Source organism: Peromyscus leucopus, chromosome 5 (genome assembly GCF_004664715.2).
Source record: "Peromyscus leucopus breed LL Stock chromosome 5, UCI_PerLeu_2.1, whole genome shotgun sequence".
NCBI classification, from domain to species: Eukaryota; Metazoa; Chordata; class Mammalia; order Rodentia; family Cricetidae; genus Peromyscus; species Peromyscus leucopus.
In genome coordinates this window covers 28,547,493-28,570,406 of record NC_051067.1, presented here as the reverse complement: position 1 = coordinate 28,570,406, position 22,914 = coordinate 28,547,493, and the positions used below count along the sequence as shown (strand labels likewise).

The 22,914-nt window shown below is 42.8% G+C and overlaps 1 protein-coding gene across 1 annotated transcript in view; it reads left to right on the top strand.

The window, feature by feature from the left end:
• Positions 1-1,666: 1,666 nt before the first annotated feature.
• Cdyl (chromodomain Y like) overlaps positions 1,667-22,914 on the top strand; it is a 225,444-nt gene continuing 204,196 nt past the window's right edge. The window contains exons 1-2 of the mRNA XM_037205798.1: positions 1,667-1,812; positions 14,096-14,233. Coding sequence (XP_037061693.1) covers positions 14,231-14,233 — 3 coding nt within the window. The 5' untranslated portion in view covers positions 1,667-1,812; positions 14,096-14,230. The remainder of the gene's footprint in view (positions 1,813-14,095; positions 14,234-22,914) is intronic.

The following is a 22,914-nucleotide window of genomic DNA, read 5'->3' as shown; positions in this document are numbered from 1 at the left end:
AAGAAAGGAAGAAAATTAAAACAGCATATCCTAGAAAAAGAACTGATTATATACTCTGAGTAAGGACAGGTTCCCAGTATTAAAGAATGTCGTTGGCTACTAAACAGACCGATTTCACTATCCTGTTTCAGAAACAATCTCCCTCGGAACTCCATTGTCTCAGGCCAAACTAGGTTATTTGCAGCGGGTGACCAGAGTCAGGTCTCCCTGGAAATGGGCTTCTCTCACCAGCAAGCACAGGCCAAAAGGGAAGGCAGCTTTGAAGACTCCTCTTTACAGATTCAGAAGTAAATCCACCCCAGGAATCTCACAGTGGCAGCTGCAAACACGAAAGGGTTCAAAAGGCTGGAGAATGACCTCTCCAAGGCAAATATCCACCAAAATAACAGTAATCATAATTTAAGCTTATCTTTGAGGGACTACTTTCAGAATTAAGATAACCAGTTGTTTCTGGGTGTAGTCAATCTTTGTTGAATAATTGGATTCCTTAAAAAAATTATTTTTTTCTTTATAAAGCAAGAATAAGAAAACTAGTCAAAGGTTTTGTGGAGTCTTGGAAAGAAAGAGGTCAGACTGTCCTCAGCACACTGGCTCCTAGGAACCAGTGCTCTACCCATCCCAAGCACACACACCTTACCCTGGGAAAGGTAATCCTGAATTCCAGAGTCACTGGCTTCTCCTTCCTATCCAGGACCTACAGCTCATAACATTCACCCACTAACCACTCCATCCGTCCTGAAGTTCTTCCCTCCCTGGACACGAGGGCTTCCTCTCTGCAGGCACATCTCCTGTTTCCTTTACTTTCTTCCTGTGACATAGGAATTTCACAAACCTCACTCTCCTCTCTTCCTAAAATAGTTCAACTCCCTCCACAGCTACAACTCTCTCCTTTCTACATATGACTCCAACTAACATCAGCCTCGTGTTAGCATCATTCTTGAATCCCACACCTAAATGTCAACTACCTGCTGCAAACAGGCACCTCATTGGCCCACGGGTGTTTTAAATCCCATCTGCTCAGAATAGAAAGCAAGACAACTCTCTAGAAACTTCTACACCTCCAGTTCCTCTGTTTCTTCCTATGTGTCATCCTCAGAGAACACTGTGCATCTTACCCTGAGTGTCACCAGCCTCTCAACACCCTTTATTTTACTGATCCTGAACTCTGAGATACTATCTGTAAACACGGGATACAGGCCCCCATGCCAGGTTTGGAAATCACTGCTGTTTTCTTGTCTAGTTGTGTGTGTGTGTGTATGTGTGTGTGTGTGTGTGTGTGTGTGTGTGTGTGTATTGTATTGTATTATGGGGGTCCAAGGACAACTCTGTTCTCTCTTCCATCTTCGCAAGTTCCAGGGATCCAACTTGGGTCATCAGGATTGTGTGCAAGCAAGTACTTCACCCTTGCGCCACCTTGGTGGCTGGATCACTGCTTTTTGTAAGACACTTTCCAGATGAAATCAGCCCAAGACCATGCTTGTCACCCATAAAACTCAGTTAAGATTTGTTGTGGTGCCCCTGGCCTCTTGAAGGATCTTACAAGAAGCTGTGTGGCTCAGAACTGCCTTTTTACTTGCTACTGAGGAGTGAGCATGTTAGTCTTACATCACAAAGGGGACCTTTTATGAGACAGTCTCTGCCTGTGAAGGGAAAACCAGGGCAGAGGCAGCCTCCAGGCACAGTGGAGGGACTTGCTTTGGGTTGGTTTAGTGACCCACTTGTTCCTTGAGGACATCTGTTCCGCCCTAAGAGCACTCGCCTGAAGGAGATGCTCAAACGTCCAGAGGGGACTCTTCTCGAGTGACAAAGCAGGTAGGAAAAGGAAACAAAGCCATCCAGAATCCCATCCATGCTCCAATCCAAAGGCCTGCTCTCACATGACCTATTTAAGGCGTGGCCATGATTTGGAGCAGATATTCCCCATGAACAAAGGCTTTTGTAATTATGAGAGGGGGCTGGATCTAGGCAATGAAGGTGCACTCACCCACGAGGCTATATATGGAAGTTAGAGGCTGGTATGGGGATGCCCACCTATATTGCTTTTCCATTTCCTTTTTTTTCTTTTCTTCTTCTCTTTTTGATCATGTCTCTCACTGAGCCTAAAGCCTGAATTTTCCAATGGACTGGCCAGCCAGTGTGTCCCTGGTCCTAGGTGCAGGGGGTTACAGGCAGCATCAGCCCTTTGCATGGGTGCTTGGAATGTGAAACTGGGTACTCACTCATGCTTCCACAGCAAGGACTTTACCCAAAGAGCCATCTTCCTACCCTCAAAAGAGTTTTTAAAGTACGAGAGCTGAGTATAACTCAGTGATGCAGCGCTTGTTTTGCATGCAGGAGACCCGTGGTTGGACAGCCAGCACTTGGGGGCGGAGGGAGAAAACAGAGTGTAAAGTTAGTTGGAAACAGACTGCAGAAGGCCTTGAACTCTAAACCAATACAGTAGATTTTCATCTCAGGCCAATGGGGAGCCACCCAAAGGTGTGTGGGAGGAATAGAGGGGGAAACAACCTTCAAGAGATGAACTTTATCATGTTCTGGGTAGAGGCCAGAAGTAGGAGACAAAACTTCGACACTAATAGCCAGGTATTTTATATTCAAAAGGCTTGAATTAGATTCAAAGGCAGGAGGTTGATTCTTGGAATGGGTTAGGGCAGTGAAGGGGGACAGTGACTAAGAACAAAGTAGAATGACAGAAAAATGAAAATGCTGTAATGAAACCTATCACATTGCAGGCTAACTTACACATTTTTTAATAATTAAAAAAGCCAAGCCGGGTGGTGGTGGCACACGCCTTTAATCCCAGCACTCAGGGGGCAGAGGCAGGCGGATCTTTGTGAGTTTGAGGCCAGCCTAGTCTACAGAGTGAGATTCATGAAAGGCATAAGGCTACACAGAGAAACCCTGTCTCAAAAAACCAAAAAAAAAAAAAAAAAAAAAAAAAAAAGCCAGATCTGCTTGCATATGCCTTTAATGCCAGAGACTGAGAGGTAGAAGCAGGCAGATCTCCATGAGTTCAAGTCTAGCCTGATTTCTATAGTGAGTTCCAGACCAGCCAGGGATACATAGTGAGATCATGTCTCAAAAGGGGGGTGGGAGGGCTAGAGAGAGATGGTTCACCAACTAAGTGCACTTTTTCCTCTTACAAAGGTTCCAGGTTTGTTTCCCAGTATCCACATGGTGGTTCACCACCATCAACAATTCCAGTTGCAGGAGATCTGACACCCTCTTCAGACCTGCATGGGTACCAGGCATACACAGGGTACACATACACATGGGCAAAACCCACACATACAAAGTTTTTAATGAAAAAATAGTTTTAAAAAAGACACAAGAGGTATTTTAAAGGGGAGAAGTAAATTTTGTGACTAATTAAATTTGGGGAACAAAACCAAGGGTAAAGTCCCCAACATGATCCCCAGATTCTAGAATGGATGACAAGCAGAGTGCCCGTTAGAAACCATGAGCCAGGCAGTGTGTGGAGGGAAGCTGAGGCACCCCAGGGGGGGACAATGGAATTGAAGGGTCAACAGGACACATTGTCACCACATTTAAAACCCTACATTTAAAACCCTACAGGCCAACTTGAATACCTTCCATTGATTCTCACTGTCATTTTTTTTGAAGTAATATTTCTGTCCTTTGAGAACTTCAGTGTATTTTGATCATATACACCTCCTACCTCATTCCTCCCACTAACTCCTCCCAGATCCACCACCATCTCCTCACCCCCTCTTTTTTCTCTTTTTCTTCATCATTACATGTAAATATATAAATACAACCTGCTGAGGCCATTTAATGTTGCTACTATGCATATCTTTTTAGATTAACCACTTGGTACTGGATAACCAGTTAGAGGGCTCATCCTTGGGAGAACCGATTCCCCCTCTCAGCTGTCTCTCACCAAAACTAGTGTGTGACTACCTCTCACCAAAAACTAGTCTGCTTTCCAAATCTCTCTGCCTTTAGTTCATTTCCATCTTTGGTCCATCACAATCACCAAGCTGTTATCATGTCACCTAAACTGTCCCCAAACTGCTCTGACTACTTTCTGATCCTGTTCTTACAAAGCAACCACATGATCTTTTCATAAGGAAAACCTTGTCTACTTCCTTGCTATAAAAAGGTTTAAAAACCATCATGTTGATATAAAGATAAAGATGGAGTCACACTGGTTACATGGCCTTTGTCCTTTCCTTGTGTAACTCTGACTCTACCTTACAGTGTTAGGCTTTGAAGTGTTCCAAATTCCGGCCTTTGTGTATCTGCCAGAATAGTAGCCATGCACCCTGATACCTGCAACTCTGAGACCTCCACCCCTACTTAGCTTCTAATTTCCCTCCCACTATGACATCAATAATCTCCTCCATGGGGCTCACTTCCTTCCCGAGCTTAAAGCTCTCCATCATGGTTGTCACTAATCATATCTATTTTTCATACAATGCTTTATTTTATCCTTTCCATAATTCTCCCGTCTCTATTAGAGATGAGGAAATGAGACTCTGAGTCTCAAATAATTTGCCAAAGATGGTATTGTAAGGAAGTGATAGAACCATTAATTCAATACCAAGACTGTTAAATGTTTTATTGTATCATATAACCTCTGACCATCCAAATCCATCACCTAGGCATTGAAGACCTTTAACAAATGGGACTTCGGCAAGCTGCGTGGCTCAGCAGGCAAAAGTGCTTGCCACTAAGCATGATGACCTAAGGTTCATCCTGAGACCCAAGATTGAAGAAGAGAGCTGAGTTCTGCAAGTTATCTTGACCTACACACTTACACACACACACACACACACACACACACACACACACACACACACACACACCAGAGCACAGCATAAATGCCACTTACACTAAATAAATGAAATAAATTTTAAATCAAACTTGGGCTGAGGAGATGGCTCAGAGTAAAGAGTTTACCATGCAAGTGTAAGGATTTAAATTTAGGTCCCCAGAACCCACGTAAAGCTAGGCACAGTAACATCTGTTACCCCAGAGCTCCTATGGCCAGATGTGTGATATCTGGAGAATCCCTAGCTGGAGAATCCCCAGAAGCTTGTGGGCCAGACATCCTGACATACATAGAATCAAAACAAGAGAACCTATATTACACAAGGTCCTCAGATGCAAAGGACTGACACCCAAGCTTGTCCTTTGACCTCATGGCACCTACACTCACCCATATGAATACATACACATGAATGCATACACATTATACCCCAACAAAATAGGAGAGGGGGTAAGGGTAAAAATAAAAAAACAAGAGAGGTAGCACACACCCCTAATTCCAGAACTTAGAATACAGAAGCCAATCGAATCTGCATAGCAAGTTTCAGGCCAGTCAAGGCAACAGAATGAAATCTGGTCTCAAATAAGCTGATAGATAGATAGATAGATAGATAGATAGATAGATAGATAGATAGATAGATAGATATAGATGTGTGTATGTATGTATGTATATGTATGTATGTGTGTATGTATATTTAAATAAGACTTCTAAAATGGATGCATTTTATTATATGAAAATAATACCTGAATTTAAAAGATAAGCTGAGCCTTGAAATACTTCTATTTAGGTTTTCTAATAGAAGTGATCCTAATGGACCTGAGGTAAAATCCATTCATTTTTAACTTTTCTTTTCATAAAGATTATTTTTATTTTATGTGTATGAATATTCTTGCCTGCATGTATGTATGTGCACCATGTGCATGCAGTACCCTTGGAAGCCTGAAGGGAGGGTGTCAAGTGCCCTGGAACTGGAGCTACTGATGGTTTTGAACCACAATGTGGATCTGGGAACCTAACCTGAATCTTCTACAAGAGTAGCCAGTGTTTTTAACCACAGAGCCATCTCCAGCCCCAATTTTTAACTTTTTTTTTTAATTATTTTTTAGAGACAGGGTTTCTCTGTGTAGCTTTGGTGCCTGTCCTGGATCTCGCTCTGTGGACCAGGCTGGCCTCAAACTCACATAGATCCACCTGGCTCTGCCTCCCAAGTACTAGGATTAAAGGCATGTGCCACCACTGCTCGGTCCAAATTCTTAACTTTTATCATTCATTAGTGAATTATAGTTATGGTTTGCCTTTAAGTACTGCTTCAGGGGTGTTACACAAATTCTAATATGTAGTATTTTAGTTCTAAGTATTTTTTAGACTGGATGTTATTTAACAATGTGTTATCTAGCTTCTAAATAAATAGGATTTTCTTTTAGGCATCTTTTCAAAAATGTTAATTCCATAACATTGTTAATTGAAAAACACTGTCAAATGGGATTACATCTTTGGACTTTATTGGAGCTTCTTTTATGGCTTAATACATGGCTATTATAAATGTTGGGTAAGAATTCTATTTTTATTTGGGATATACATATATTTTGTTGTATGTTCAGCAAATATCCATGCTATTTTTATTTCTAGTTGATCTATAATTCTTAGAGATGTTTACTAAGCTACTTCCAACTATAATAGCTAATTTATATATTTTCTTATTTATTTGATATAGTTAAGATTAAACTGCTTTCTGCTTCCAACTATAATAGTTAATTTATGTATTTTCTTATTTCTTTGACATAGTTCAAGATTATATTGCTTTCTACTATTTATATATTTCTTGTTTTGGTTTTGAAGACAGAGTCTCTCTAGGTAGTCCTGACTATCCTAGAACTCTCTACCCTCGAATTCACAGAGCTCTGTCTCCAAAGAGCTAGTGTGAAAGCATGGGCCACCATACCTGCTGTTCTTTGAACACTTTAAGCTATGAAATAAACTGTTTTATTTCATTCCCTTATCACATCCAAATAAGCTACAAAAGGAGACAGAGGGATGAAAAGAAAAAGGAAAGGAATAGAGGAAGAAGAGACTATGCTTAGACCTCCTCCCAAAACCAACCCCCAGGATTTACTTGCTCCGACTACTACCTTCCACACTTCCACTGCCTCCTAATAGTATAGTAGGTTTCCGCCATCAATGGAGTAAGTAGGCCAGGGTCTTCATGAGCTAAGCATCTCTTGAACCAGGGGTTTTGTTAACCTCCTCAGCATGTCTCAACCCCGTCAAATTGACTGCCAAACTTAACCATTACATCCTATACATCAAAATTTCCAATGTGGCTGGGGGCATGTAGCTCAGTGGGTAGAGTGCTTGCCTAGCATGCACAAAGCCCTGGGTTCAATATCTAGTACCACATAAACCAGGTGTAGGGATGCATGCCTATAATGTCAGTTCTTAAATGGTGGAAGCAGGAGGGTCAGACATGCAAAGCCATCCTGGAGGCCAGCATGGAATACATGAGACTGTATCTTTTTGAAAAATAAAATAAAATGACTAGAAGCTAGAGAGGTGGCTCAGCAGTTAAAAGCACTTGCTGCTTTTCCAGAGGAACCGAATTGTGTTCCCAGCAAGCATGTTGAGTGGCTCACAAACTGCCTATAACTTCAGCTCCAGAGGATATGCTGTGCTCTTCTTGCCTCCTCTGGCACTAGCATGCACCTGCACACACACATGCACACACACACACACACACACACACACACACACACTATATATATATATACATATATATATATATATATATATATATATAAACTTTCTAGTTATACAACAACTATATGCTACAAAAGAAAGAGAAGGTAAATAACAATTTTTATAAAATGAGAAAAAAAATGAAGCTATCTATTTTCATTGACACAACCCCAATGATCTTAATCAACTTTGGTCCATGTGCTTCTTCTCTCCAAGATCACAGAGTTCTTACTGATCAAAAATCCTCTTCCCTTCTTCCCCCACTGGTCCCTTATCCCTCTCAACGAAGGAGGTGGGTGCTAACTGAATAGTTCCCTAGAAGAGGCCCTTTGACCCCACTCTCTCCTGTGGCAGATGAAGAAATGACATAAAGAGGAAGCCTGTGACTTACTAGAGGTCACACACCTGGTGACTGTCAGAAAGAAGGTAGAAGAGACTCTGCTCCCAGGGCCAGCAAGATGGCTCAGTGAGTGAAGGTGCTTGCCACCAAGCGTGATGACCTAAGTTTGATCACTGAGACCCATGTGGTGGAAGGAGAGAACTGACTCCCAAGGTTCAGTCATGACCAGCTGTCTTCCCTGTTCTCTCTTCAGACTCTCCTTCAGGGGAGACAGATCTTGTTTCTCACTTTGTGCTCTGAAAACTCTGTCCTTCCCATTAACGGATCACTCACGGGAAGTATGTGATGAGGGAGCCTGATGATTGGCATAGAACCACTGTAGCTGGAGTTTTCTCCAGTCCCACCTGGGGCTGGCAGCCACTCAGACTCAATAAACACACAGATGCTTATAGTATTTAAACTGTTTGGCCTAATGGCTCAAGCTTCTTGCCATCTCGTTCTTATATCTTAAATTAACCCATTTCTATTAATCTATAAGTTGCCACATGGCTCTTACATCTTGTTTCTCATGGTGGAAGCGGCTGGCAGTGTCTCCTGACTCAGCCTTCCTGTCCCCAGCATTCTCCTCTCTCTTTGTCCCGCCTCTACTTCCTGCCTGGTTACTGGCCAATCAGTACTTTATTTATTAGCCAATCAGAGCAACACATTCACAGCATAGAAAACATCCATAGCGGGCTGGAGAGATGGCTCAGCTGTTAAAGGCTAGGCTCACAACCAAAAATATAAGAAAACATCCATAGCACTTCTCCTTTCCTTTTTTTCAAAAAGGAAGGTTTTAACTTAACATAGTAAAATTACAGCATACAGGAAAACTCAGATGCAGAGACCGTTGTCTGAATATCTTTCCACAAAGAACATCCTTTGTATGTATGGGCGGGAAACAATTTTGAACTTGAAACTGACTTCTACATCTAAGACTGACTGACGTTTAAGTGTGCCTCTAAACTGACCAGGGAGGGCAGTGGAGACCCAGGAAGGCAGGGAAGTATAAAAGAAAACCAAAAACCAGCGGATCAGCAGAAGCAGACCCTGGGGCCACCAATTTGCACAAAATAAACTCTAGTGTCAGCCTGAAGGCAGGAAGACACAGGTGCTCCTGGAGAAGCTTGGTCTCTGCTCCTGATGGATCAGCTCTGAGCAATGGTCCTGGGAATCCCGGCATGCAATGTGAGGATCAGAGTCCTAAACTCCTGCAATTATGTCTCAGATGCCTCATTTCCCTTGGTGGCATTAGAATGATCTCTGTACCCACATAATGCAGAAGTGCCAGGAATTCCCCTCAATTTCTTTTTGGACTAGACTGCTTACAGAGTCCTCAGAGAAGGTAAGAGGAAGTGAGGAAGACAGAAAGAGATGAGTCACACACGTGACTGCTGTCCCCATCTGAGGCACGTGCTAGCCCAGGGCAGCCCTGTGCAGCAGGTCCAGCCTTCTCCCCGGGCTTAACTGGAGGACACTTGTGACCAGGACAGTTGCCTACTGCAAATTCTCATGCCCTCCTTGTCACACATATTTACACATCCTGCCACCTGGAACCATTCACTCTTCATTTCCCTGAGAGAACAAGGGTTAGAGTTACAGCCAAAGGATTTAAAATCCAAAATGGCTCCAAAGAAATATGAAGAGAGAGCAAGGAAAGTCATTGCAGCTCCTTGGCTAGAGTGAGTCAAGCCATGAGAACTCAGTGCTGAAGGCATCTTTCTTCCTAGGTCTGCCATGCTCTGAGTATGTGTGACCTGAGCTCTGTGACTATGATTCATTTCACATCTACCAAGTGAGGTCAGGGGAGATTCAAGCAAATGGCCCCCTTGAACATGACAAGTTTCATTTACAATCAGAAGTGGGAATAAGGTCACTGAGCCCACAGGGAGAAGAGAATTGGAAACTCCCTCCAGAAATCTGGTGTTTCTCTCTGCATGCACCTAAGTCCTTGAACTCATGATTTCCAGTCATGTTTTCTCAAGAAGCACCCTGAGGAGGGTTCTTGAACTTCCAGGCCAGAGGAAAGATTGCCACTTCAAGATGAAAAGATGCATGGATAATTTCCAAGCATCAAGGGACAATTTGTCCCTTTGTCATCTCTACCCAGCATCTGACAGTGAGTCAACTTCTACCATGGAGTGATTAAAGGCTTTTGATGTGTGTCATTTGAACTTCAAGAAATTGAGTAGGTATTCCACTATTATGTAATTTTAAAACTAAGTATGGAAAAAAATTGAGTGCAGATGAAAAATTCTACAACTTGTTTGTTTTGCTTAAATCATGCTTGACGAAACACAAATATCCCACCAATAAAATGCTGCCATGTAACTCTCTGGCTAATAAGAGTGGCTTGCATTTGCTAGCGTGTCCTTTCACACATGCTTAGGACATGTGTGGTTGGGACTAGCACATTACTGCTGTGGCACTGATGCTAAATCAAACTGATGTGGAAGACCAGCTACCATTCATGTGGAGCTCATTATGGGCTCCTGGACAAACACGGAGATGGTGTTATGTCTTCAGTGTTATACCACACTCCACCAGCAAACCTCAGGCAAGACCTGCAAGAGAATTCCACACACTACCCTGATTTAGAAAGACCTCAGTTTGCCCAGTTGCCTGTGTTGACAACAGCAATCTTGATGTACCCTCTCAGGTTGGAGAGTGAGGTCAGTTATCAGAGGGGAGGTGTGAAGCTAGCACTTGGGCTCCTGCTGGAATAACTTCAGGATCCACATCCTTGACACTCTATAGCTCCTTCAGAATGTTTAAGCCAGGCATTATGTTTCAGATGCCATTTCTCCAATCAGTTTTCAACAGGGTACAGAGAATAACAACAGCAGGGTGTCTGAGCTCAAGTCCCAGCTCTACCACTACACGGGAAAAGTTAGCCTCTTTGAGCTAAGCATCTCATCTATAAAGACTCATTGAAGAATATTGTTCACCTGGTGGGCTGACCGACCCTGCAGCTGCCCAAGACTAGAACCAGGGTTATGACTTGACCCGCCCCAACATCCACCCCATCTATGATCTGCTGGAGCACGTGAAGGGGCCTGATCTGCAGACTCAAAGCTGCAGGATCTTCACAACAGAGGGCAACAACAGAACATCCAAGAAGAGTCCTGGTGAGGGTTCAGCATCAACAGAGTAGTAGAAACCAGAGGCCCCAAACCAGACCAATGACCTCTTTGCAGTGAACACTTGCAAGTAAAGATGTATGGACAAAGAGGTTTTGTGTGACTCACTGTGTCACACCGCAGCTTCCATGAAGAGATTTTTATTTTTTTCCCTTTTTTTCATTAAATTTTGTTTTATTTGGGGGTGAGGGAGTTACAAGGGTGGAGGGTAGATGCAAAAGAACAGAGAAATGAATGGGATCAAGATGTATGATGTGAAAGACACACAGAATAAATTTTTAAAAAGTGAGAAAAGAGGTAACATTCACTGAAAAGCCAGATAAGCATATATAATTATATTTATTTATTAATAATTTTCACATTAGATAAAGCCAATCTAGGGGTTGAATGCAAGTGAATTTATAAATTAATGAAGTGAAAACTTGACCTTAAAATTGAACAATAATATGAAAACACTGAGATTTCAAATAAAATTTGGTCTTAGCTAAAAGGAAGAAAGAAAAAAAGAAAGAAAAAAAGAGAAAGAGAAAGAAGAAGAGAGAAGAAAGAAAGAAAGAAAGAAAGAAAGAAAGAAAGAAAGAAAGAAAGAAAGAAAGAAAGAAAGAAAGAAAAAGAAAGAAAAAGAACATTGTTCACAAGGTTGTCATGAATATTCGGGAATCTATATGCAGTGCTCAGTGTACTCTATTATAAACTACACTCTCATAGATCTAAGATCTAAAAATTGTGGTTCGGGGCTAGCACAGTGGCTCAGTGGGTAAGGGTGCTTGCTGTCAGGCCTGACAGCCTGAGTTTGATCCCGGGAAGGCTCATCATAGAAGCCGAGAGTCAGATCCTGAAGGACTGACACTATAGTGAATTCCCACCCACTGTAGTCTTCTTCCCATCGGGATTGTCGGTGAAGGTGGCGGGCAGAGAGTAGAGACCCCAGAACGATGCTATGATATTTTAGGCAGAGCATGGGCTGGCCTGGGGGAGAGCCAGACTGTGACCTGGAAATACAGAACGTGTCCAGGGAATCGGGAACGAGCTCTGCTGTTTGCGCAGCAGTGGGTGGCTTAGCATCAGAGACGGTGTCGAAGTCTACGCCTTTGGGGATTTATTTTAGACAAATAAAACAGGCCATTCCTCTTGCTTTTAAGACACAAAGGTGAAAACGTCTCCCATTTCTGAAGTGGTTTTAACTTGTCTTATACTCAGTGAGGCAGAGCCTCAACTGAGATGGTACATCAAGATTGCTGTTATCAACCCAGACAACTGGGGAAACTGAGGTCTTTCTAAACTAGTCAGTGTATTAGGGCTCTCTAGAGTAAAAGAACTTATAAAATGAGTCTTTCTCTCTCTCTCTCTCTCTCTCTCTCTCTCTCTCTCTCTCTCTCTCTCTCTCTCTCTCTCTCTTTCTCCCCCCCCTTTATATATACATAAAGGGGATTTATTGGAATGACTTAAAGCTGGCCTAACAGTGACTGACTGTGAATAGAAAGTCCAAGAATCCAGTAGTAGCTCCATCCACATGGCTGGATGTCTCAACTGGTCTTCTCTATATGCTAGAATCCTAAAGAAGCAGGCTCCAATGCCGGTGAAGGAAGGGATGTGCTAGCAAGGCAAAGGCAAGCAGGCACAGAGCAAAAGCTTCCTTCTCTGTCCTTATACAGTCTTCCAGCAGAAGGTATGGCCCAGATTAAAAAAAAATGTATCTTCCTCCCTCAAGATCCAGGATTAAAGGCATATGTTCTTCTGCCTCAAGAGCTATACTAAGGGTGTGTGTCTTCTTGCCTCGAGATTCAGATCAAAGATCCAGACCAGAAATGGAGTCATCCACTTCAAATCAATCAGAAAAAAATCTCTTACAGAGTGTGCCCTCCATTTCTGGATTGTGGTTCATTCCAGATATAGTCAAGTTGACAACCAAAAATAGCCATCACAGCCAGTGGGTGGAATTCTTTTGCAGGCCTCACCTGAGGTTTGCTGGAGGAGTGTGGTGTGGACTCTGACGACGTGGTATCATCCCCCCGTTTGTCTGTGACCCTAAAAGTTATCCCCGAAAAGAACTGACTCCATGTGTGCAGGCGCACACACAAATAATCAATCATCAATAAACGTGAAAAGAAATTGTGGTTTAGGACATCAAAGATCTCACTGACACCGTGGAGTCCCCAGATAGTCCGGTTGTCTCTCCTCCAGCTGCCGGCTTCCTCAGCTTTTCGATCCCTTGAGCATTCTCTCAGATTCCAGGAAAAATGTAATTGATATTAAATCAAAGTGATGTAGAAGGTCATTCATGCGCTGGGCTCGCTTTTCATTTCTGTGTCTCAAAGCAAGGGGAATGGCCTCAGTTTTATTTTTCCAAAATAAATCCCAAAGGACATAGACTGCGACACCATCTCTGATGCCAAACCACCACCCACTTTCTGCAAACAGCTCCTGCTTCTTCCTCCCAGCTCCCTAGCAATGCATCACTTTCTGCCTCTGTCTGAATAGCTCACTCCGTCTGCACTTTCTATCCTTCCAAATAAGATGTTGGTTGTGTGTCTATCTCTCTGCTAGGCTATAGGCCACTTGGGGACAGGAACATCTCCTTGTCCATCTGTATCCTCCAATCTGTCACAGAAGGTAAAGAGAGGAACAGGGGGCCAAGGGTAGCTAAACTGTAGAGTGCTTTCTAAGAGAGGGCAGGAGGAGCTGGAATCATTCTTGTGTGACACAGTGGCTAGGAATGATAGCCTTCCAACCATTGTAGCTCACTCTTTCATATATTGTAATAGATGTTGATAAACTGCAAAGAACCAAGAAATCAGCTTCTATTGTAGCAAAAAAGAGTAAGTTTGACAACTTTAACCATTGTTTTTTCCTCTGTCATTTTTAATGGGCTATTGCTTTGACTTGGTGCTAAATGATATTTACTGCTTCCCAAGCAAGGCACAGAGGGCTGGCTGGCTGTCAGATTGAATAAAGTCCTGGGAAAGTACCTACAGGTACTCTGTGAGCTTTTGTGAGCCTTGGTTTCCCATCTACTCTAGTAAATTCCTCCTGTTGGGATTGTCATTGCAGGTGGTGAGCAGAGAACAGAGACCCCAGAAGGATTATATGGCATTCCAGGCAGATCACGGGCCAGCCTGGGGGGAAAGAAAGAATACAAGCCGGAAATACATAGGCCTTCCAGAAACTTCTCCCTGAAGAGAAACAATGGTAAGACCAACCAAGAGCTTAACCGGTTCTTGGAAAGCAGGGAAGAATTATCAGCTCTCCCCGGTATAGTGATTATACTGGTGCCTAGTGAGACCCTGTACAACACAAGCTTGGAGGCACTCCACAGCCACACCGCAGTAGCGTATTCTATTCACAGCGCCTGCTCCCCGGGAAGCATGCCTCTCCTTCCCTTTTCTCTCTCCTCCCACCTGGCTTCTCTAAATTAATAAGTTTTTTTGGCAGGACTTCCGTTTCAGCACAGTGGCTCCTTTCGTCTCTTCTATTGCTTTTTTAAATAACTTTTGATGACCTGAGAAATACTTGGCTGGGTTCCACTTTCCACTTCCTCCAGGTGAAAGATAGTGCATCCTACACCCTGTGTTTACAAGTGCCAGAAAAGGCTACACTCATTCATCTAGCTGAGCTTCACTAAGGGGACACCTGGATTCCTGGCAGAGCAAGAGAGAATGAAAAAAAGGCTTTTCTTCACTGCTAAGAAACACCTAACAAGTCAGGGTGACACCAGAGCCAGCAGCCTGGAAATGCGTCTCAGTTCTTTTGCATTTGTTGCATATCAGCATCTCGGAACTTGGGGTTCAGGTGGATAGACAAGGGAGAAGACACAGAGACTCCAGGCTGGGGTTTTCTTCTGCCGACAGAATTACATGATCCAATCAATGCTCTACGGATGACATAAAATAGCTACTCCTTGAGAGGGACAAAACCTGGTAAGATCTAATGAGGTGATTAGATTCCATCAGGCCAGAGATGAGCATGACAAATGTGAAGTCAAGCATGTTCTCAAGTACAGGCAGAGGCAAGCTTTAAGAGCCTCAGACAGAGACCAGGAAGAAGGATGAGTAGAGAGGAGTTGACACCACATTTCAGAGGGGCTGTCTCACATCCCTTGTCCCTCACTCATATTTCAGCTGCTGCCGCTTCCAGAGCCTCTTAACTCCTCAGCCAAGTCACTTGTTGCTGCCGCGGACCCACTCCAGGCACATTAAAGCAGGGCTTTCTGTTAGGCCAAGTTGCGTTTCAGTGTTGGAAATGAAAGCGCTTTGAATGTTATTGTTGTTCTCATTTCAAAGGCAATAGTTGCAGTTTCTTTCATCTTAAAATTCCTAAACCTTTCTTTTGGTACTTGAGAAGTTTTTTTGGTTTGGTTTGCGGTTTTTACTTGTTTGTTGAGACTGGGTCTTACTAAGTTGCCCTAGCTAGCCTAGAACTCTTTATGTAGCCCAGGCTAGACTTGAATTCTCAGAGGTCCACCTACTTCTACCTCCCTAGAGCTGAGACTAAAGGCTAAAGTGCCACTGTGCCCAGCTTTGTTGGGGTTTTTGTTGTTGTGATCTGTTGGTGGTAGGGTTTGTCTGTCTGTCTGTTTGTTTTGAGGCAGCATCTTAAGTAGTCCAAGGATTTAGACTTTGAATACCTGGTCATCCTGCCTCCACCTCATTTAACATTTTTTGAAAGTCTATATCCCCACAAAAAAATAAGTAAAAGTAGAGTAAATTTATATTTCTACTGCCCAGATTATAATAAAGTTTATGCTACCTAACTTTTCTATGGAATTAATACAAATTAATAGCCGCATATCAACTCTGTCTTCACTAGCATGTTTTTAAAAACAAATATCAGATTACATTATATGTAACTTTTGGTATTACTTTTGTACTGAATAATAGCTCATAGTCATCCTGACATCTGAGTAATTATTTGGATACCTGCAGGTCACCACACTCGATACTCTCATCCTTGTGGATTTAGATAATGCTATGACAGGGACATCACTGCATGTGTCCCTGTGCCTGCCTCTGGCATCTCTCCCTAGTCCAAATCTATAGCAGTGGATTATAGGTCCAAAGAGATGTGATTAACGGAATTAACATATTCTCCTTAGCTAAAAGTCAAGCGGTTTAAGGTTTGACTACATCTCTAATGAAATACTTCTCACACATTTCCCTATCTTGACCGCCCCCCCCCCCAACAAATGCCTGAGGTGACCATAGTTACTTTTAGTCATCGGGAGATTTTCCTTTATAGATTTTAGAGTCATGATCTATTATGAAGATGAAAATTATTTACCGAGCCACATAATGGCACCATGAAGAGAGTAAGATAGAATGTGGGCATGGTGTTTAACTAATGCACTTCAAATCAGACCACTGTTGCCAAGGAGAAAGTATTATGAGTTAAAATCTGTCCATCTGCATGGGAGATGTGAATCATTCATAAGTCATCTTTCATTCAAATGGTCACCAGGATTTTCATTTCCAACGTAAGTTCCTTGTGCTCCTAAAGCAAACTCAGGTTTGGACCAAATTCTCCCCAATGGTTGGCATTCTTTTCTGTGGTCCATTTCCTTGGTTAAGGACACTGAGGATTATATCCCCATGGTTACCTTAGTCCACTCATGTTAAGCCAATTGCACTGTCATCTTTATCATTGCCATCACAAACTTAGCTGGCAAAGCACCCATGAGGGCAAGCCACAGAAGTCAAAGAGAGCTTCATGAGGACCCTAGCATCGTATTCCATGTTCTCATACCTCTGGTTGTTCTAGTTTCCTCTCTGCTGCTGTGGTTTTAAAAAATAACCAAAAGCATTAGGGGAGGAATGTATTTGACTTACACATCCAAGTCACAGTCCACTATTGAGGGAAGTCAGGGAAAGAACGCAAGCTGGAACAAAAAAACCATGGAGGAACACTGCTTGCTGGCTCACTCGCAGACTCAAACTTAGCTTTCGTACACAGCCCAAGACCATCTCCCAAGGAATGGTGCTGCCCACATCAGTTATCAGTTATCAAGACAACCTCCAGATCAGACTCACAGAGATCCACCTGCCTCTGCCTCCCAGTTGATGGGATTACCACCAGCACCCAGCAGCCTGTGTTTTAAAATAGGGCCTTGCTACTAGACTAAGCTGGCCTAGTACTCACTATATAGCCCAAACTGATCTAAATTTCATAGCAATCCTTCTATCTTGGGGCATTCTGGGTTTTTTTTAACAGTTTGATATGCAAATAAATGTCTTCTCATTGTGAATTCCCCATTACACCTAGTAGACATTCAATAGATGCTTGTTAAAATGAACTAAATCAGTTTTCCACCATGTCCTTCATTTGCTTGTTGATTTCAGAGACAGGGTCTAATGTAGCCTGGTGTCTTAGTCTCTTGTTGCGGCTTTAAAAATACTCTCAATGAACAACCTATGGGAGATAGGACTTGTTTTAGTACCCAATTCAAGGTATAGTCTATTCTGGTGGGAAATAAAGGCAGCAGGAGCTTGTCTAGACACATCAAGTATGCAATCAAAAGACAGCAATGAATGCATGCTGCTATTCGATTCTCTTTCTCTTTCTGAGTCCAGGATCTCAGCCACAGAATGGTACCACCTACAATGGGTGGGCCTTCCAGTCTCCATTAACATAATCTGAGTAATCTCCCACTGGCATTACCCAGAGGCTTAGCCTCCCAGGTTATTCTAACCATCACACCTAGGCTGACTTTGAATTTCTAACCCTCCTGCCTCTACTTGCCAGGGTGCTAGATTACAGGCATATGCCATTGCACCTAAATCATACATCTTTACAGTATATTACAGTTGGAAAGTAATACTAGCAATAACCATTTTCACAAATAGTGTTTTATTGCCTAAAGGGTGGAAAGATAATGCAAAGAAGAACTTCCCTGAGAAAGTTGAAGTTATCAAATCTTCGATTTAAAAAAAAAAAATTGGTTGTCTTAGTTTAGGGTTTCTATTGCTGTGAAAAGATACCAGGACCACAGGGTGGCTCACTTACAGTTTCAGAGGTTTAGTCCATTATTATCGTGGTGGGAAGCAAGGCAGCATGCAGGCAGACATGGTGCTGGAGAAGGAGCTGAGAGTTATCACATCTTGATCTGAAGGCAACAGGAGCATATATGAGACCTCAAATCCTGCCCCCATGGTGACATTTCTGCGAACAAGGCCATACCTACTGTAACAAAGCCGTACCTCCTAAACAGGACCACTCCCTATGTGCTCGTAGGGGTCAATTACACTTAAGCTGCCACACCAGTGTGTGGTGATAAGCCTTGATCTCAACACTCCTGAGGCAAAGAGGCAGGTGGACTCTGTGAGTTCCAGGACAGCCACGACTACATTGTTTTTTACCATAGAAAAATATTACTAATTTCTTTTCAATAACTTGTCCAAATTTTAGGAGGTTGTGTGGATATGAAGAGCAGAACTTGATCAGAAAAACTGATATTAAATGTCAGAAGAAAGGAAGACATTGTAAATCCTGTCTTCCTAGAGAGTGTACTCAGAAACTCTCCCACTGGAAAATACTTCACTGAATTGGAAAGCATTCAGATTATGGTGGATTTCCACCCTAATTAGGTTTCCTCCTCCCAGGCAGCCTATTTACTAACGCAATATGATAAGCATTAATATTGTCATTTAATAAACATATTTATAATGATAAAAAAATAAAACATGCTGTATTCCAACTGTTAGCACAGTGTAAATAAGGATTGCTTCTCAAAATATTAGCTTTACTGAGTACTGTTCCCTTTTCTTTCTAATTGATCTGCCTCCTAGGGATTAAAATATATCAACAAATGGAGTTAGTAACACCAAGCAATACAGTATGCTCTTCATAGCATGTAAACATCTTCTTCCATTCTTGGGATAATACTCTGCAGGAAGGGGGAAACAAGAAACTATGCCTAAAGGCTATTTGGGGGTTTGTTTGTTTGGTTGGTTGGTTGGTTTTTACACTAGCTGTTGTTTGTCATGGTGAGGCGCTTGCTGCTCTCCATGCAAAACCTCCTAAGAAGCATCTATTCATCTCGTTCTGCCGCAGTGTGTGTTCCTTGGGTGACTTCCCTAGAGAGACAACAGACTCAGACTGAACACAACATGACAATACGTGCTCTGTTGGCTTCACAGCAGTTTACTTTAACACATTCAGACACAGATTTCATTATAGATCAGAAGATTGTGTTACCGCACAATGACTGTAGCTTAAATACAAACATAGAAATCTATTTTGAAATAGATAATTGTCCTAAAATCCAATGAAAAGTTTAAAAGAGAGTTTATGTTGCAGCAGAAAGCCCTGAGTCTGAAGAACCCACCCACATACCAAGACTGGGGCCATTGGTCACCCCTCAACAATCCAAATGACATATGATGGCAAAGCGTCACATTTGACTGCCCTCCACGAGCCTTTATTGGATGCTGTACTGTGTAGAGCGCACTGTGCTGACAGGCGTCGGTCAGGGTCCAGGAAGGAGACAGACAATCAGTTTGGTCAAACTGGGTAACTGTAGGAAAGTTTCATAAAGAGGCAATTTACAAAGGCCTTGGGCAGTGTCAGGGGAAAGACAGATGGAGAGAATTATGGTATGCTGAATAGGTGGGGGAGCCATGTGCACCTGAAGAGTCAGGGAAGGTTGTCCACCTTGAACTCACCATAAGCCAACAGGGAGGCAAAGCCCAGATGTGCACCAGTGCCTCCCATTGGCCAAATCCTGAAGGCAGAGGGAGGGAAGCTGGTTCAAGCCCCACATCTGTCAGCATCCCAATGCACAGGCCAGGTGCTCAAAGATGAGGGGTATTTAAAAGCCAATGCTGAATGAGTGCCTCTGGAGTGGTTAGGTCATGAGTAGCATTGTTATTCTATTCTTCCTTGTGTGTTTTCAACAGTTGGCTAGACGAGCCTTGCTTTGGTCAATTGTCAGGACTTTGAACCATACGCATGCTCTTTGGCTATAGTGGGAATCCTGCCTTGCTGGGAGTTACCTGTGCTTGGAACTTTACACTCCTGGTCCATGATTTCAGTTGGTCTTGAAATCACTGAAACTGTGAGCCAGAATAAACCTTTTCATATGCTGATTACCTCAAAGACACCTTGGGTATTTGTTATAGCAACAGAAAGCTGATTAGTAAAAGGGCAGAGCCCTAATCAAGTCTCAGAGGTCCCACCTCTTGATATCTCACAGCAGCGATGAATTTCGATGCGTTTTGTAAGGCACAAACCATATTTAATCCACCTGATTTTATATAACTAGGACATTATTCAGTCATCCTAGTTGTCTCTATAGTTGCATGGTTGAGCCTTAGGTGAGTCCTGTATTCGTTCCTGTCCTGTATAATTCCAATCACATGTCCTTTCTGCAGTGAGGAGCTGGCATTGTTAGATTGATCTGTGGGCATCTGCCCAGTTGCTGCTCTAAAGTCCTTGTTAAACATAACCATCTCCACAAGCATCCCAGCACTGTATCTCCACAAGCATCCCAGCACTGCATCTCCACAGGCATTCCTGCATTGCAGCAGCTAACAGTTCATAGAATGACCATGTTTTCATGTGCAGCATGATTTTGAGCAAGTTGCTCTGAAGCTCCATTTCTTTCCTTGTAAAATGAAGATAATAACAGTAACTCGGAGACTGTTACCAGATGAATATAATTCCCAAATACTACCCCACACCAAATACCCTCTAAATCCCAATCTCCTGCCACCACCACTGCAGTGGTGCTCAGCCTTCCTAACGCTGCGATCCTTTAATACACAGTTCCTCACGTTGTTGTGACCCCAACCATAAAATATTTTCACTGCTACTGCATAACTGTACTTTTGCTACAGTTATGAATTGTAATGTAAATGTCTGATATACAGGATATCTGGTATGCATTTCATACCTGTGAAAAGTGTGACCCCACAAAGGGTTTGCGACCCACATGTTGAGGATCACTGTAGATGTAACCAACCGTCTTATTAAATAAGAAACACAGAAACAATGTAAAAGAGAAAGCCAAGAGGTCAGAGCTCAGAGCTAAAATCTCACCCTTCCTCCTGCTGTCCCAGCTTCCCGAAAGAGAGCTATTTCCTGTGTGTAAGTCATTTTTTTTTTCTAGTCATTCTGCCTTCTCATTGGTTGTAAACCCAAACACGTGACTACCTCGTCACTGTCTGAATGTACAGCCCCCTAGGTCTTAAAGGCGTATGTCTCCAATGCTGGCTGTATCCCTGAACACACAGAGATCTATGGGATTAAAGGTGTGTGCCACCACCGCCACATTCTGTCTATGGCTCTAATAGCTCTGACCCCCGGGCAACTTCATTTATTAACATACAATCAAAATCACATTTCAGTACAATTAGAATACCACCACAGATCACTGCTCTAGTGTGTCTGCATCTTGTTTCAGAAATTTATGTTTAGTAATTTTAGTGTTAGTAATTTAAGAAATGTGTTTCAGGCCAGGAGGTGCATGCCTTTAACCCCAGCACTCGGGAGGCAGAGCCAGGTGGATCTCTGTGAATGCAAGGTCAGCCTGGTCTATAGAGCAAGATCCAGGACAGGCACCAAAACTACACTGAGAAACCCTGTCTCTGGAAAAAAAAAAAAAAAAAAGGAAGAAATGTGTTTCAGCCAGATAGTGGTGGCACACACCTTTAATCCTAGCACTCAGAGAGGAAGAGGCAGGCAATCTCCAAGTTCGTGGCTGGCCTGGTCTACAAAGTGAGTTCCAGGACAACCAGGGCTACTCAGAGGAACTCTGTCAAAAAAAAAAAAACAGAAGGAAGGAAGGAAGGAAGGAAGGAAGGAAGGAAGGAAGGAAGGAAGGAAGGAAGGAAGAAGAAAGAAAAAGAAGCTGGGCAGTGGTGCACACTCCTTTAATCCCAGCACTCGGGAGGCAGAGCCAGTTGGATCTCTGTGAGTTCGAGGCCAGCCTGATCTACAAAGTGAGTTCCAGGATAGGCCCCAAAGCTACAGAGAAACCCTGTCTCGAAAAACAAAACAAAACACAAAAAGAAGAAAAAGAGAGAGAGAAAGAAAGAAAGAAGAAAGAGAGAGAGAAAGAAAGAGAAAGAAAGAGAGAAAGAAAGAGAAAGAAAGAAAGAAAGAAAGAAAGAAAGAAAGAAAGAAAGAAAGAAAGAAGAAAGAAAAGAGAAAAAGAAAAAGAAAAAGAAAGAGAAAGAAATGTGTTTCTAAAGGATGTGATTAATACACACCTTTAATCAGGAGGAAGAAGTAGGCAGGATCTCTGTGAGTTCAAGGCCAACCAGCTTACTAAGTGAGTGAGCTATCTATATCTAGTAAGACAAGTCTGGAGAAAGATAGGTTTTCCACACAATACAATAGAACTTGCACATACATCCGTTCATCTCTGACTCCTTGACACACAGGAGCCACTTGCAAATCCACGGGACGAGCTGGCACAACCTGAGTATTCTATAGTGGAGTTGCTATGAAGCCTGGTTTGTCTTGGCTGCCGATTATTTGTCATGGAATCCAAAGCAGAAAGTGACATGCTCTGAGGTGAGGGCAGCTGAGGGATCTTAGTGGGAGAACACGGCCACCAGTTCCTTGTGGACGCCATAAATCAAACTCCTTGTCTGTGCCAAGCAGATTTGCAATAAAATCCCTTCACAGGCTTGAGCCACCTGTTGTAGGGAGTATGAATGAACCCAGACCCTGAGGATAGCAACCAAATCATCCTGCTTGACACCACTCTAACCAAATATGACTGGCTTTTTCCCAAGCCACGTGTTTCCACCACCCACCCATTTCTGTTCCACCCCCCTCCCTTCAGCTCAAATGAAAGGAGAAATTTCAAGTAACTCCATTTGAAATGGTGTTTAACATAAGCTCTGAGTAGACGTGGATTCTCTTTTGAATTT